The 16,382-nt window shown below is 48.5% G+C and overlaps 1 protein-coding gene across 18 annotated transcripts in view; it reads right to left on the minus strand.

Moving 5' to 3' along the window:
* Positions 1–16,382, minus strand: part of LOC119466292 (cuticle collagen 2-like) — a 1,179,781-nt gene that overhangs the window by 437,613 nt on the left and 725,786 nt on the right. For 3 of the 18 annotated variants that reach the window (XM_037726772.2, XM_049656724.1, XM_037726771.2), the window contains exon 2: positions 3,226–3,528. The exons of the other annotated variants lie outside the window; for them this stretch is intronic. In XM_037726772.2, coding sequence (XP_037582700.2) covers positions 3,226–3,298 — 73 coding nt within the window. In that variant the 5' untranslated portion in view covers positions 3,299–3,528. The remainder of the gene's footprint in view (positions 1–3,225; positions 3,529–16,382) is intronic. 18 annotated transcript variants of the gene reach the window in all.

Here is a 16,382-nt window from a genome sequence, read left to right on the forward strand (position 1 = left end):
AGAGAGGAGCGGACTTGCTTTTAACCTATCCTTTTTCAAGCAAGGAAAATGGATTAAACAGTCAGTACCAGGACTGGTGTACGCGGATGACATTGTACTTATGGCTGACAGCAAGGAAGACTTCCAGGGATTAATGGACATCTGTGGTAAAGAGGGAGATATCTTAGGTTTAAAGTTTAGTAAAGAAAAATCGGCAGTTGTGATTTTTCGTGATAATCAGGGCAGCGAGCATAGGAGACAGGAGGTTACGCTGGAGGTAGTAGATAAGTACAAATATCTTGGAGTGTGGTTAAACAATGGAGCTGTGTACCTGACAGAACATGAAAAATATGTAACGGCTAAAGGTAGCAGGAATGCAACTGTGATGAAAAATAGGGCACTGTGGAATTACAATAGATACGAAGTGGTGAGAGGGATTGGGAAAGGGGTGATGGTCCCTAGTTTTATTTTCGGCAATGCGGTCCTGTGCATGAGATCAGGGTTCGAGCAAGGTTGGAAGTTAAGCAGCGAGGGGGTAGGTAGGCTTGCTTTGGGAGCACACAGAAATACATCAAATGGATGGACATCATTCGAGGGCAGGGACAGACAGACAGACAAAGAACTTGATTAAATAGGTCTTAAGAAGCCTTGCCCTCGGGCGAAGCTACGGGCCGCTCCCACGTGGGGACGGGTAGGCCGAGCCTAACAGCCGCATCGTGGGCTCTCTGGACAGCCCAAGTTTGTCGTGAGAGTTTTGAGCTCTGGATGGCAGGGAAAATTTTAAAACCAAATTACGGGGTTTTAAGTGCCAAAAGCACGATCTGATTATGAGACACGCCATAGTGGCGGACTCTGGAAATTTCGAACACCTGGGGTTCTTTAACGTGCACCTAAATCTAAGTACACGAGTGTTTTCGCATTTCGCACCCATCGAAATGCGGCCGCCGTGGCGGGGATTCGATCCCGCGACCTCATGCTCAGCAGCGCAACACCATAGCCACTGACCAACCACGGCGGGTGAGGGCAGGGAAGCTAGCAGCAAGATAGATTTTGAGGAGCGATTGAGAAAAATGGCAGAAAAGCGGTGGGCAAGGAGAGTTTTCAGTTATTTGTACATGAGGAATGTTGACACAAAATGAAGGAAGCTGACCAGAAAATTGTCAATCAAATATTTGGACTGCAGGAGGGGTGCAAACCAGGAAACAGCAGTTAAGAAAAAGGTTAAAGAAACAGAGAGGGGTCTATGGAGGACAGGGATGCAGTCAAAAGCAGCACTAGGAACATACAGAACTTTCAAGCAAGAAATTGCCAAGAAAATATCTATGATAATTCTAGGGGAAGCTCTTTGTTGTTTGAAGCCAGGACGGGACTATTGCGGACTAAGATGTACCGAGTCAAGTAGCAAGGTATAGACACGTTGTGCGGTGCGTGTGGAGAGGAAGACGAAACGGCTGAACACCTCATACTTTTCTGTAAAGGCCTTAACCCTACAGTGCAAAAAAACGGGGCTGATTTTTTCAAAGCATTGGGGTTTAGGTATAGTGGAGGCAAAATAGACTGAGCGGGTAGAAATAACCAAACGGAGGTTATCTGATTGGTGGCTAAAATCAAGGCAGGGGTGAAATTTCACCAACCACAAAGTACAAAATATGTTCATAGACATGTCTAGGTGGCGTATTCTACCGCCCGATTTAAAGGGTTCAGCCAGATCGATCCATCCATCCATCCATCCGGAATTTAGACAACTGCACGCGCGGATATTTTCAGCCCGGGCCCGGCCCCATTTTTACGTTGGGCTGCCCGCCCGAGCCCGACCAAAATCTTTATGGCGAGACCCGGGCCCAGCTCGGGCCCGAAAATAATCTACGGTACCCGCCTGGCCCGCCACCCCTTTACCTTAGGCCCTAGCCCGTCCCGAACCCGACTCGAAACCGGCCCAAACCCGACCCGAGACTGAAAAAAACATGTTTTTCAGAGTCGAGACGCGCGAGGATAACTCATTGCACGTTACATGAACACCACCAGAAAGTCCGAGCCTCGCCCGGGCCCACGTCAAAAAACCCGAGCCTGGCCCGGGCCCGGGTCATAAAGCACATGCCATGCGCGAGCCCGTGCAGTGCTTTAATCCAGATGCCTCTGGTGTAGTTTGGCGGCTGCCGGAGCAAGCGAGTGCGCTTGGTGTGCATAGCTCTGTTCGGTTCTTTATGATCCACGCTCTTTCTGTTCGCCTTCACGCTGTTCAGTTGGGCCTCCTTGTGGTGACAATATTTTTACACGTTGCCATGCCGTCAGGAGCAATGGGAAGTTTGGCGCCGAGCGCCACTACAGGCTATGTTTCAGCTATAATAGCAGAAAAAAAAAGAACATTCCATTTTGCAGTGCCTGATGACGATTATGCACTTAAACCATGGCAGCGGGACAGAACCAAGGCAATGTTGCTTGCCGTCGCTTGGAGAGACAGCTTATTTTTGTATTCCGCCTAATTACATATTTAGTCCACAATTAATTAATCAACTTCTCAAATATTATAATGAAATGAAAAGTGTCAATGAGGAAAGTGTAGAGCAACATGAAAAACTGCCGTTACAGCTTTCTGTTGCTCAACACGTGCTACATAAAAGCGTTTTTCCGAGCGTGAACGAAGTGCGCGAATACACGCAATGTGGCTCGAGCGGAAGGTCGCGCGGCAATTTTGAGTGTATTTGCGGGCTTCTTTCACGCATGGAAGAACGCTTTTATGTAGCACGTGTTGAGCAACAGAAAATTGTATCGGGAGTTTTTCATCGGTCGCGCCACTCAATAGTTCTAGTACACTCTAACTCCGCCGCCGCCGTTGCTCTCACTTCCCCCTTCCAGCCACCACAGCCGAGATATCACGTCAGCACGATTGCACGTGTAGCAGCCGGCGCCCAAGGTCAAAGCTCTGATGGCCGCCGTGTTGGCGATTGTTCGCGCTCCGGACGACAATAGCGCCACTCGCGGCACTGTTAATTTGCATCGCGTTTTGTGCGCTCCTCTACACCTACATTTCGAATGCCGCCGAAACGTAAACAAAATTACGCAGTGAGGTTGCGCCAGCTAGAGAGGAGCGGCTTTTCCGCGCTGGCTAACGCTGCGCCGAAGCAGACGTACATACGTAGCCATCTGCGAAAGGAGGCGTCGTTTGCTTCGCGGTGTGAGACGGGTCTCGGAGGCTCACTAAAACAACGCAGCCGAAACCGGACGGTCCAACAAATAAACACTCACTGATAAGACAGCCGAGGATGATCACCGTCGCCGCCAAAGCCGGAAGCCCATAGAAGCTGCCACCGCGTGCCATGTCAGTAATCCTCTCGGTCGAGCAACCAAACGCTTAACGCAGGGAGAAAATAAACTAAATAACAGCTCCGGCGGGGCGTCGCAGGTAGGAACGGTGATGTCGTGTAGCGAATCCAAAATCCCACGCCAAGTGAAGCAAGAATCCTCACGTTCCTCTGTTGTGGTAGTAATACGTCACGCCGTAGTCGCGGTAAGCTTGTCACACAATCGACACAAACGCGCACGGCACACCTTCGGAACGACGACTGACTGAGAATTCACAGAGCACGGGGTATTACGCCGGAATCGTGGGGGTAGTAGCGTCAACCACCACGTCACTTCCCGCCTTCACAGCACGCGCCAAAACACAACGCGAACGTTCTTCTAACACGTTCGAACGACGTCACGCTTCTTGTTCGTCACCGATGGAAAACGGCGACGGCGCACCACCTCACGGCCAACGGGCAAAACGCACCACGCTCAGTTGGCCCGACAGCAAGCAGTGCGGAAGGCAATCCTCGGCAGACAAACCACCACCACTGCAGACGCGTTGTCCATGTATACCCATACAAAAACACTTCCTTACTTTAGATCTTTTACCAAGTTTATCTCTACTTTAGTAACATCCTATGTACTTTTACTTTCTATTAACACATGTTACAAGAAAGTTGGTAGGATCTGCTTTAACTTTCGTTTGTAGGAAGGTTGTTTAAAAAAGTTTCAAAAATGTTGGTAGGCTCTGTTTTTACTTAGGTTTGAAGAAAGTTTGTTTAAAGCAATATTAAAGAAAGTTAATAGTATCCGTTCTTGTTTTCGCTTGAAGCAAGTTCGTTTGAATAAACTTTAAAGAAAGTTGATGGGGCTCTGTCTTTACTTTTGTGTAAAGAAAAATGATAACAATTGTATTTGTTTCATTTATTTGCTCATTTAACACTGCAATAAAGAAACATAGCATGAAATATCGGTAATACAATAATTAGTACGAATAACCCGAGTTTCATACGGGTTATTCGTACTAGGGGCAAACGCAAGTGACTCAGCCCGACTCGTCTTGCTGAGAAGCGGCCGAACATCATCGATAGCGTTGCGCGAGCCACAGGTATGCGCTTGCGCGACGCAAGCACCGGCACTACCATCTCTTGTGCAGTTCACTGCTTACTCGCACCGTGATAGAAAACTTCAAAGGGCCGCCTTGCGTACATTTCTTTTTATAAATTAAAAGGTAACCGTTGTCACAGCCTTTGATGAAGCGAACAGGCATTAATTTTGATTACGATACAAACGCACTAGTGAAAGCTGCAAAAAGTCGCAGACAGTTTGCTACTTTCAACCAATATTATTTCAAATAAACGTGTTTTTAATAAAAATGATGGTTCCAAACACAAATGCCAACACCACCCGAGAGCGATGTAGTTTTACAAGTTTTCCTCTGGTGTTTTAGCCTCTTCTGAATCTGGAAGACCTGACTGAATGCATGGGTATCAGAGTTTTTACTCTAGATCTAATGCTACATTTCACCTCGAGATAGCCAACGCACTTCCAAAACCACAGGATACTACACGTGGTTCAGTGCAGGTAAGCACTGTGAATTCATTTATGTTGATGAGACACCTAATGTTTCCTTCTGCTCGCTCTTGCTATTATTGAATTCTCCAGCAGCTACTGCACTTGTTTCTGTGCACGCGTATACCCATGCAATGGCGAGTGCCAGAGCAATTCATGTGCTGCTCACAGTCGGCGCAAACACTTGTGCATCACAGACTAGTGTGAGCAAAAGAAGCACATGATGACAACTGTTTCCATTCATGCCATATAGCGCTGTGCCTGGCAGGCATGAGGTATTTCTACTGTGTAAATGCACTTAGCTAAAGCTGTGAAGTTGGCATCCGAGTCCCTGGTTTTAGTCCCCCTTGACATCCAAGTCATGCCTCCCCTTGTGCACCAATAAATGTGCAAGCACAGTCTCTCTGCCTACTATACCAAGTGTAACATACTGGGTGACATCACATTTTTTTATTATTCTTCATTACTGTAGAAGTGAATTTCTCCACATTCTAGAATAATCCTTGACGTTTACTTTGACACTGTAGGTCACTGTATATAGCAAAAGCTCTCGAGCCGAAAACATTTTTATTGCACAAATGTTAATTTACTTATGCAGTGTACTTGATTTTTACAATGCTCAACCCCATTGGTGGCATGCTTGCACTATAACATGCACAAACTGAACAGCATATGCAAACAAAGAAAATAAAATGGCTAGCCCCATCACAGTCATGTCGAGTCTCACGCTATTTGAAAACTTGGCAGCTTATGTATCCGGCATCCCATCTCATCATATCGCCCGTGTAGTGGCAGCGATGACGTTATGCAGGGTGTCCCACGTAACTTGAGCCAAGGTTTAAAAAAATGAAAGACACGTCAGAATCGAATTGAACCAAATGCATACTATTCACTCGGGCCATTTTTTGTTAGTAGGTTTTAGCAGTAGGTTTTTTTTGTTTTCTTTCAGTGGTCAGTACTTGCGAAATCGTCTCATGATTATAATGCGTGTTCAAACAGATCGCCATCTGCTGCAATGCAACTCTGGCATCTCTTTAGCACGTTTTCCGTGGCGTTCTTGATCATGGTTTCGGGAATGAAATTTCTATTTTTTCTATTAAGTTATGCAGGGTGTCCCACGTAACGTGAGCCAAGGTTTAAAATGAAGGGTACGTCAGAAGCGATTTGAACCAAATGCATACTATTCACTCAGGCCATTTTTTTGTTTTCCGCATAACTCACTCATAAATTAAGTGTAATTACTCAACTTTTTAATTATTGGCTAAGGACCCCAAGTACGATTCATAGATTTGTAGAGCACCTTCAGAAACCACCGATGGTGTTGTTTCCTGTGCGATACCCTCTCACGTAGTCCTTTTTTCAGCGTTGAAAAGAAAGCCCGCGAAATATGAAAAAAAGCCACGTGACGGAGCGCTTGCGCAGTGGTAACGTGCTGCTCTCAAGCATGCGTTTGGTGAACAAGGCCGACTGCATCGCGACAGGCGACGGGGAAGCAGCAAGGCATTGTGATGGTTGTAGGCCGCTGGGCTGGCGGCTCCGTCGGATGACGGCGCAAATGCATGCTGCTGGCCGAGTGCTGCCGACGAGTTAAAACATGCAAGACTGCTAAAGCAGGAAATACCTTTTTTATTTTCTTTTGAACTTGGAATGCGTGAGAGGGGGTGACGACGTGGAAGATGTGGAAGTAGGGGGGTGCTAGTGGGGGGGGGGGGAGGAGGGGGCATTAGAAGTAGGTTTTTTGTTTTCTTTCAGTGGTCAGTACTTGCGAAATCGTCCCATGATTACAATGCGTGTTTAAACAGATCGCCATCTGCTGCAATGCAACTCTGGCATCTCTTTAGCACATTTTCCGTGGCATTCTTGATTATGGTTTCGGGAATGAAGTTGCAAACTTGTCCTATTTTTTCTTTTAAGTTGGCTGATGATCTGGTTGGTCTCCGGTATACTTGGTTCTTGACGTACCCCCGAAGAAAAATACAGGGGGGGGGGGTTAAATTCGGTAACCTTGCTGGCCAGGAAATGGGCCCACGTGGCTTTATCCACTGCTGCGTGAAAACTTCATCCAGCTAATTGCAAGCTTTGCGAGTGCCATGCGCAGGAGCTCCATCATGCTGATACCAGGTATCCTTGATGCTAGCCAATGGAACTTCGCAGAGAAAATCCTGAAGTGGCCCATTGAGGATATTTTTGACGTACATCGTGCACCGGCAAGCGTGTAGTCAAAAAATACAGGCCCAATGTTTGCGCCACTGTAAATTCTACACCTCACATTAAAGGACCTCTGATATTCATGATGCGCCTGCAAAACCCAGTGAGGGTTTTCGTCTTGCCAATTGCGAGCTTTGTGGATGTTCACTTGGGCATTGCACGAAAAGTTAGCTTCGTCGGTCCACAGGATCTTGCTAACAAAACCTGGGTCCTCTTCTGTTTTGCTTAGGGTCCAGTTTGAAAAGTCTGTTCTGCTCTAGAAGTCGCGGAGCTCAAGCAGTTGGTGCAGCTGCACGTGGTAAGTATGAAGTTGTCTCTTCTTCAGTATTCTCCACACCGAATATTTCGACATACCAGCTTCAGCAGCCACACTACAGACACTTTCCCGGGGATGTGCAGAAAATTTAGGACAGGATATTTGTCTCCGCTTCCGCTCCCAAAATTGCAGATTTCTGTCGTTTCGTGGCAAATGTCCGATTCTGTTTCAGCGTCTCATGTGCACGCATAATTGTCATTGAGCTTGGACGGGTACCTGATGATGATTATTGTGGTTTATTGGCGCAAGGGCCAGATGTGGCCAAAGAGCACCAAGACGATGGTAATGACTTGTTAGTGGTATATGAATAGTCAATTACATGAACATTAGATGTGGCATGGCTGTAAAGGGGCCTAAAAATAGTCGCTGTAAAGTGCGTAAAATCTATACGTAATAAGATTATGGCAATGACTAACGATGTGTACTATAGACATGAACAATACATTGCGAAAGAATGATATGACTTACAAAAAATATTACAGATGCAAGAATTGGCCAGAAGCACAAGTGCCTAAACAGAGCCCTTGAGACACAAGAGCCTGGAGGCATGTGCTATTAAAAAAACTATCACAGCAACATCCTCTGGAGAGAGGATGCGCTACGACCTTACTGGGCTAATAACATGTAGCACAACATCTTTCAAGTATGCCAGGACTGCTTTGGTGTTAAAGAGCGGTTCTCTACCATGAAACATTGCGGGATGTAGAAGGACACAATAGCGATATGCTAGAGGAAAGTGTTTCTTTCTTTCTTTTTCGGCTTCCCGGCACTCCAGGAGGACGTGGAGGACGGTGAGCCTGTCGCCACATCTACCACAGGTTGGAGGATCATGACCGTTCAATAGAAAGTTGTGGGTGCCGTACGTGTGTCCTATTCTGAGACGACTGAATAGGATATCAGTTCGCCGGGTTTTTGTTACGGAAGGCCAGTAACCTAACTGTGACTTAATCAAATGAAGCTTATTACTTGTTTCTGCGTCCCACAAGCGTTGCCAGTGGCTTCGCAGTTTCTTTCGCAAGAAAGGTTTCAAATCTGTTGCAGGAACAGCAGCTGTAGGGTTAATAGCGGGTGTTGTGACTGATGTGGCCATTTGGTCAGCAAGAACATTGCCCTCGATGCCTCTATGCCCAGACACCCAGCATATAATGACAGGTTGGTTAGTTGTGTATGCTCTACAAAGAACAGAATAGAGCTCAATGAGAATAGGGTTTTTCTGTTTACAGGGTGACTTCAAGGCTTTTACGACGCTTCGAGAGTCTGTAAATATAATAGTTTTTTGAAGTATTGATTTCTTTATATGCTTTACAGCTGACAATATTGCGTAGGCCTCAGCCGTAAAGATACTTATTTCTTGGTGAAGTACGCCGGATTCCGAGAAGGACGGGCCGACGGCTAAGATACTCCGGCATGTGATTTAGACGCGTCTGTGTAAAATTCTGTGCAAGGGTACTTGCACTGTAATTCTAGAAAATGCATTCGGATTTCAACCTCTGAAGCGTGCTTTGTAACCTCTACAAAGGACATATCACATGCTACTACCTTCCACTCCCAAGGTGGTAAAAGCTTGGCTGAAGGCATTGAGCGATGTTCGAGGAGTGGGATATCCATTTCTTCGCTAAGCTCCCTTACACGCAGTGAGAAAGGCTGTCTTACAGAGGGACGATTACGAAAAAGTGTAGCACACGTCATATCGTTAACGGTATTAAAACATGGATGCGGATGATTAGAGCGGACTTTAAGGAAATATGTGAGGCTGGTGTATGTTCTCTGCAGATGGAGATTTGATTCGACGTATAAACTTTCAATGGGACGTGTTCTGAAAGCACCAGTGGCCAGGCGGATACCTTGATGGTGGACGGGATCCAGCATCTTCAGCGCACTAGGGGCGGCAGAGCGATATACCGCGCTACCATAGTCCAATCGTGATGAAGTGAGACTCTTGTAAAGATTCATTAAACACTTCCTGTCGCTACCCCAGGATGTGTGAGATAAAATTTTTAGTAAGTTTATTGTTTTTAGACATTTAACCTTGAGATATTTTATATGTGGAATGAAAGTAAGTTTAGAATCAAGTATGATGCCTAGGAACTTGTGCTCTTTGTTGACAGGTATTCGTTGTCCATACATTTCGATAGTGGGATCTGCAACAAGCCCTTTCTTCCTGGTGAAAGAACACAAGAACTTTTGTGGGGGTTCACCTTGAATCCGTTTTCGTCTGCACACTTGGACGCACACTTCGTCTGCACACTTCAAGCCCTGTTGTACTTGTCTCTCGCACACTGTGAGGTTGCAGGATTTGAAACCTATTTGTATGTCGTCTACGTAGACAGAATAAAAATAGCTGGCGGTAATGAAGCACGAAGCGTGTTCATCTTCACGATAAACAGTGTGCAGCTGAGCACACCTTCTTGGGGTACACCAGTATCCTGTATGAATTGACGTGAGAGAACGTTGCCGATTTTCACACGGAAGGTACGTTTAGACAAATAGCTTTCTATTACGTTTAGCATATTTCCACGGATGCCCATTCCCGACAAGTCTCGCAAAATTCCGTAACGCCAAGTTGTGTCGTACGCCTTTTCCATATCAAGGAATGTCGACAAAAAAAAACTGTTTGTGTAGAAATGCATCACGGATATATCCTTCAATTCGCACAGGATGATCAGTTGTGGACCGCCCTTCTCTGAAGCCACACTGATAGGGATCAAGCATATTGTTCAGTTCAAGGAAATGTATAAGTCGGCGATTAATCATTTTTTCAAAAAGCTTACACAGGCAGCTTGTGAGAGCTATCGGGCGGTAACTTGCCGCCGAGGAAGGGTCTTTACCCAGCTTCAAAACTGGAATAACAATAGCTTGCTTCCATGAGGATGGGATGTATCCGGCAGCCCAGATGGAGTTGAAAAGGCCCAGAAGTGTCATCTGCGTGTCAGTGTGTAAGTTTTTATTCATGTCATACATGATTCTGTCAGCTCCCGGTGTAGAGCTGCTGCATACGCTCAAGGCAGCTCTCAGCTCGGCAATATTAAATTGACGGTTGTATGGTTAATTCGGTGGGCATTTACGATCCAGTGACTTATGTTCAGCTACTTGTTTATATTTTAGGAATGCTTCTGAGTAATGCATGGAGCTTGACACACGCTCGAAGTGCTCGCCCAGAGCGTTGGCCTGGTCTTCCAAGGTATTCCCTTGGTCGTCAACTAAAGGCAATGGGTGGATTTTCTGCCCCTTTAGCTTTCTTAGGCCATTCCATACTTTGGACTCTTGGGTGTAGGATGATATACCACTGAGGAACCTCTCCCAGCTAGCCCTCCTTGCCTGTCGCAGCGTACGCCGTCCCTGCGATTTTGACAGTTTGAATTTCATAAGATTTTCCGCAGTCGGGGAGCGACGCAGTGCGCCCCAGGCTTTGTTATGTTTCTTTCGTGCCAGCCTGCACTCCTCATTCCACCAGGGAACCCTTCTTTTACATGAGAAACCTTTGGTTCGTGGAATGAATTTTTCAGCTGTCTCGAGGATAAAACCAGTAAAATACGCTACTGCATTGTCAATACTAAAATCGTTGATAAAATCCGGTGATAAGTAGGTTGACCCTTTAAAACCTTTCCAGTCAGCTGATTTTATTTTCCAATGGGGGGCGTGGGGTGGACGGTCATGTTCCTCTATCAAGGTCAACGTCACAGGGAAGTGGTCGCTGCAAAATGGATTCTTAATGACATTCCATTCTATATAAGGAAGGAGGGTAGCAGAGCCATTCGCTAGATCTATAGAAGAAAATGAATTATGGTGGAGGTTATAATAGGTGGGCTCTTTTTTGTTAAAGAGGCACGCATCAGAGGTTAATAAAAAGTTCTCTATAAGCCGATCCCGGGCGTCACACCGGGAGTCTCCCCACAGAGTGCTGTGAGCATTAAAATCACCGGCAATAATGTATGGTTGCGGGAGCTGGTCAATTAGCGCGTAAAATTCCGTTTTGCCGAGTTTATAGTGTGGCGGTACGTAAATACAACAGATTGTTACCAACTTGTTGAAAAGTATCGCTCGCACAGACACCGCCTCTAGTGGTGTCTGAAGAGAGAGATTCTGGCATGCAACATATTGATCTGCAATTATTGCTACACCTCCGGACGAGGCAATAGCATCATCACGGTCTTTACGGAAGATAGCATATTGTCTGAGGAAGTTTGTTTGTGTAGGTTTTAGATGTGTTTCCTGAACACACAGCACTTTTGGCGTATATTTATGGAGGAGTTCTGTGATATCATCGAGATTACGGAGAAGTCCTCTTACATTCCATTGTAGGATTTGTGTGTTCATTTTGATAGATTTTTATGCTGTGTGTTCAAAAATATAAAGTTAGCTCACGGGCCCTTTCCAGGCGCCGTGACACGAGATTTTTCTTTTTTGGAGCGGTCGATGGAATCGCGCCGCTCCTTAGGCGCTGACTGCGCCCTCACGCTCGGTGTTGTGTCCATGGCCTCTTGCGAGGCGCTGGACACGCCCTCTTTCGAGTTATGTGGTTGCCTTGAAAGCCTCGCCTCGAAAGACGAGGCCTTGGAGCCCACCAGCCCGGAGGTTGATGGGCCCTCTTTGGATGGCGGAGCAGTACTGGCTGCACCCGCCAAGGGGGCTGATGGCGTCACCGTTGGCTCACTACGCGTGTGCCAGGCAGCCGCCGAAGGCCGTTGTGGTGCAGCCCCCTGACGCACCACTTCGGCAAAGCTGGTTTTTGGCAGGTAGGACACCTGCCGACGTGCCTCTTTAAACGAAATGTTTTGTTTTACTTTAATTGTAACAATTTCCTTTTCTTTCTTCCAGCATGGGCAGGACGGCGAGTACGCGGCATGCTCCCCATTACAGTTCGCACAGTGAAGAGAGCTTTCACAGGATTCAGAGGTGTGCTCACGATTACTGCATTTCGCACAAGTTTGCCGGCCTCGGCAGTTCTGTGAACTGTGCCCAAATCACTGGCACTTAAAACATCTCAGAGGATTTGGCACGTATGGCCTTACACGAAGTTTGATGTACCCGGCCTCGAAGGACTCGGGCAGAACACTTGAATTGAAAGTGAGTATCAGGTGCTTGCTCTGGATTTCTTTTCCGTCACGCCTCATCTTAATTCGCTTAACGTTGATAACATTCTGTTCACTGAAGCCCTCCAAGAGTTCAGCTTCAGTGAGTTCCAACAAATCGTCGTCTGAGACAACGCCACGGGTGGTTTTCATGGTGCGGTGCGGGGTTACAGTTACTTGGATGTCCCCAAAGGACACTAGGTTAGGCAGCTTTTCATATTGCTTCTTATCATGGAGCTCCAAGAGGAGATCACCACTGGCCATCCTCGATGCCTTATAACCTGGCCCAAGGGCATCAGTAAGGGATTTAGAGACTAGAAAAGGGGAGATTGTTCGTACTTGTTTTCCTGCTTTTTCCGAGTGAATTACATGGAATCGTGGAAAGTTTTGTTTTTGATGTCCAAAGAACTGGAACACGTCTTCGGTGCGCCCTCGTTTCAGACGGCGATTAGGAAGTGATGGGAAGGAGCTAGCCATAAGGATATATGGATTTTTCGGCAGCAACGCCAGCCACCCACCATGGAGCCCAACAAGGGGACGCTGAAGGGCCCGTAAACACAGGTCCCGCAGACGCCAGCTGTACGTCACCACTATAACCGAATATTAAATAACCTAGGTTGGTTACTCACACAGGGTTAACCCTCGCTGCCAAGAAGATCGGAAGTAATATGGAAGAGAGTAGAAGACAGGAGAGATGAAGAGGCGAAAGAGAAAGACGAAGATTGGAGAGAGAGACAGGAAAAGGCAACTACCGATTTCCCCCGGGTGGGTCAGTCCGGGGGTGCCGTCTATGTGAAGCCGAGGCCAAAGGGGTGTGTTGCCTCCGCCGAGGGGCCTTAAAGGTCCAAACACTCGGCATCAGCTCAACCCCCAGGATCGCTATTTCCCCGGACACGGCTAAGCCGCGCACGGCTACTCGCGGGAGGGTCCAACCCTCGTGTGCTCGGGTACGTGGTGGCGCAACTCACCAAACGCCTTCTTACGCAGACGCCCCTGCGGGGGGACGGCTACCTGGATGCCAGCGTTGAAGCAGCTTAACTGCCTGCCTTCTATGCTGCTTGATGCACCAAGAGCCAGAACTATATCCGCTCTTTCTTCATTGGAATACGGCATGCCTGCTGCTCTGTGTAGATTAAAGTCAAATTATGAAGCAGTCGAGAACACGAAGGGATATGATCGCCTGAGGAGCACCTAATGAATGGCGACGAGGTCTTTTTTTCCCCCAACGGCGAAATCGAAGCAGCCGTAATTGCCTTCCATAGTCCTCTAGTGCTTCACCCTTTCCTTCCTTGAACAGAATGGAAAAGCTATTTCCTTTTTTAGCTCCCTTGGACGCTTTATCACTATCTCCTCGGCAGCGCTTGGCCAGCACCATGCATTTGCGTCGTCATCCAACGGGAGCCGCCGGCCCAGCGGCGTACAACCATCACAATGCCTTGCCACTTCCCCGTTGCCAGTCGCGATGCAGCTGACCTTGTTCCCCGAACGCACGCTTGAAAGCAGCAGAATACCACCATAGAGAAAGGAATTCAACGAGAGGGGACACTCCCATAGGGCCCAGCGGCCGAATTTACTGCAGCGCGCCAAGCGGTCGTTATAAATCACTTCCGGTTTCGGTTTTGGGCACACGCAGTTTGAACGCAAGCTAGCACACCGGCTGCTCCCCCCCCCCTCTCTCTCTTTTTTGGTCTTCGTGTGGAATCGGTTTATTATTTGGTAAAAATGATTGCGAGCGATCTCGTCAAGTCCCATCGAATCTGTGCCACGTGCAATTTCACAAAGTAGACGCAAGACCTTTTGTAATTTTGTGATTTGAATAAAGAAACTCTTTATTCCATGCCTTCCCTAGCACATATGTGCTAATGTACATGGACAGATAACAACTGTAGAAGACAGTCTGCAATCTTACGCAAAAGTCTACCACTTGTTCAAGAATTATTTACATGTCTTGAATTTGTGCGATTATATTTACGTAATGCTGATCCTGATAAGGAAATTTACAGAAGAATAGAATTGGGTTGGAGTGCATACGGCAGGCATTGGCAAATCCTGACTGGGAGCTTACCACAGTCATTGAAAAGAAAAGTGTAAAATCATTGCATTCTACCTGTGCTAACATATGGGGCAGAAACTTGGAGGTTAACAAAGAAGCTCGAGAACAAGTTAAGGACCGCACAAAGAGCGATGGAACAAAAAATGTTGGCCTAACATTAAGACAGTGGCAGGCAGGCAGGCAGGCAGTGAACTTTATTTTAGGTCCTGAAGAGTGACTCCGAGAACCCCTTACGGGGGAGGAGCCACCGCGGGCTGCTCCCACGTTGGGACGGGCATCCCGTGCCTAACCGCCGCGTCGTGGGCCCTCTGGACAGCATGTAGCTGAGCGGTGAGGTCGGAGCTCTTGAGCACCTCCACCCACTCTTCTTCCGTGGTGAGATTATCGTGGTCCTGTAACGAGGGACACCGCCAGAGCATGTGTTGTAAAGTGCAGAAGGGATCGCCACAATCCGGCCAATGTGGCTCGAACGAGTCCGCGTACGTACTGACCCTGGCTAGACTGGGATATGACCCGGTCTGCAGCATGCGAAGGGTGGAAGACAGGCCTGGAGAGCTTGGCGTGGGGCCGGAGATAGACCCTCCTGCCGAGCTGATAGTGCTTTGAAATCTCGTTAAACGTGTGGAGCGAGTCCTTGTGAAACCCCGCGTCCGCGCCCTCTAGCGGCGTTTCCCCAACGCGGTGGGTGAGTTCGCGCGCGCGGGCGTGGGCCACCTCGTTGGTGTTGGGAACGATGGTGGAGACCTGAGGTACCATGTGGGTCGGGAACCAAGTGATGACGTTGGGGGAGACGCTCCTGCCGCAAAGCACGGAGGCCGCTTCCCTCGAGACCGAACCCATGGCGAAGGCCCTGACCGCCGCCCGGGAATCCGTGTAGATCTGCAGCCTTCTCCCGTCCCGGAGGGCGAGGGCCACCGCGACCTGCTCCACCAGTGCCGGAGACGAGCCCCGCACCGACGTGACGTTAAAGAGGTTGCCCCTGTGATCTATCACGGCCGCCACGAATCGGTCGGATGAATCGTATTGGGCGGCGTCGACGAACGCTACCGATCGCCGATCACCAGCGACGGATCTGAGAAGTGCGGCCGCCCGGGCCCTGCGTCTGCCCACATCATTTTGTTGCGGGTGCACGTTGCGCGGAAACGGCGAGACCGTGATGGCCTCCCGCGTATCCGCGTCGAGCGCGCACCGCCTCTCCCTGACGGCAGTGGGATTGCAGCCCAGCGCCTCCAAGATCCGCCTCCCCGCAGGCGAGGAAGAGAGCCTGACGAGCTGGGACGTCTGCTGTGCCTCGACAACCTCGTCGAGAGTGTTGTGGACTCCCAGCTGCATGAGCTTCTCCGTGCTTGCGGCCATGGGGATGCCGAGCACCTTTTTGATGCTCTTGCGCATCAGCGCTTCGAGCTTTGCCCTCTCGTATCCGTGCCAGCGATGCGCGGCGGCCACGTACGTGATGTGGCTCATTAGGAAGGCGTGGTACAACCTGAGGAGGTTGTCCTCCCCCAGCCCTCCGAGGGCTGTTGGAGACCCTAGTGGTGAGCCTGACCATGTTATCCGTTTTGGTGGCGATACGAGCGATCGTCTGTCCATTACAGCCATTTGCCTCGAGGAGCATACCGAGTACGCGGATGATCTCCACCTTGAGAATGACCTACCCGATGGTCGTGCGAATGGAGATGTCAACCTTTTCCAGAAGCACCTCACCCTTGGGGATGCGCCCCCTCCTGGTCGGTCGATGCAAAAGGAGTTCGGACTCCTTTTGCTCCGTGCCCACCAAGAAATCCTCCGTGCCGGTTAGGGCCGCCTGTAGGGATTCCTCGACTCTGCCTTCACTGCCGCCATCGCACCACACCGTGATGTCATCGGCGTAAAAGCGTGATTAACGCCGTCCACT

Source organism: Dermacentor silvarum, chromosome 10 (assembly GCF_013339745.2).
Source record: "Dermacentor silvarum isolate Dsil-2018 chromosome 10, BIME_Dsil_1.4, whole genome shotgun sequence".
NCBI lineage: Eukaryota > Metazoa > Arthropoda > Arachnida > Ixodida > Ixodidae > Dermacentor > Dermacentor silvarum.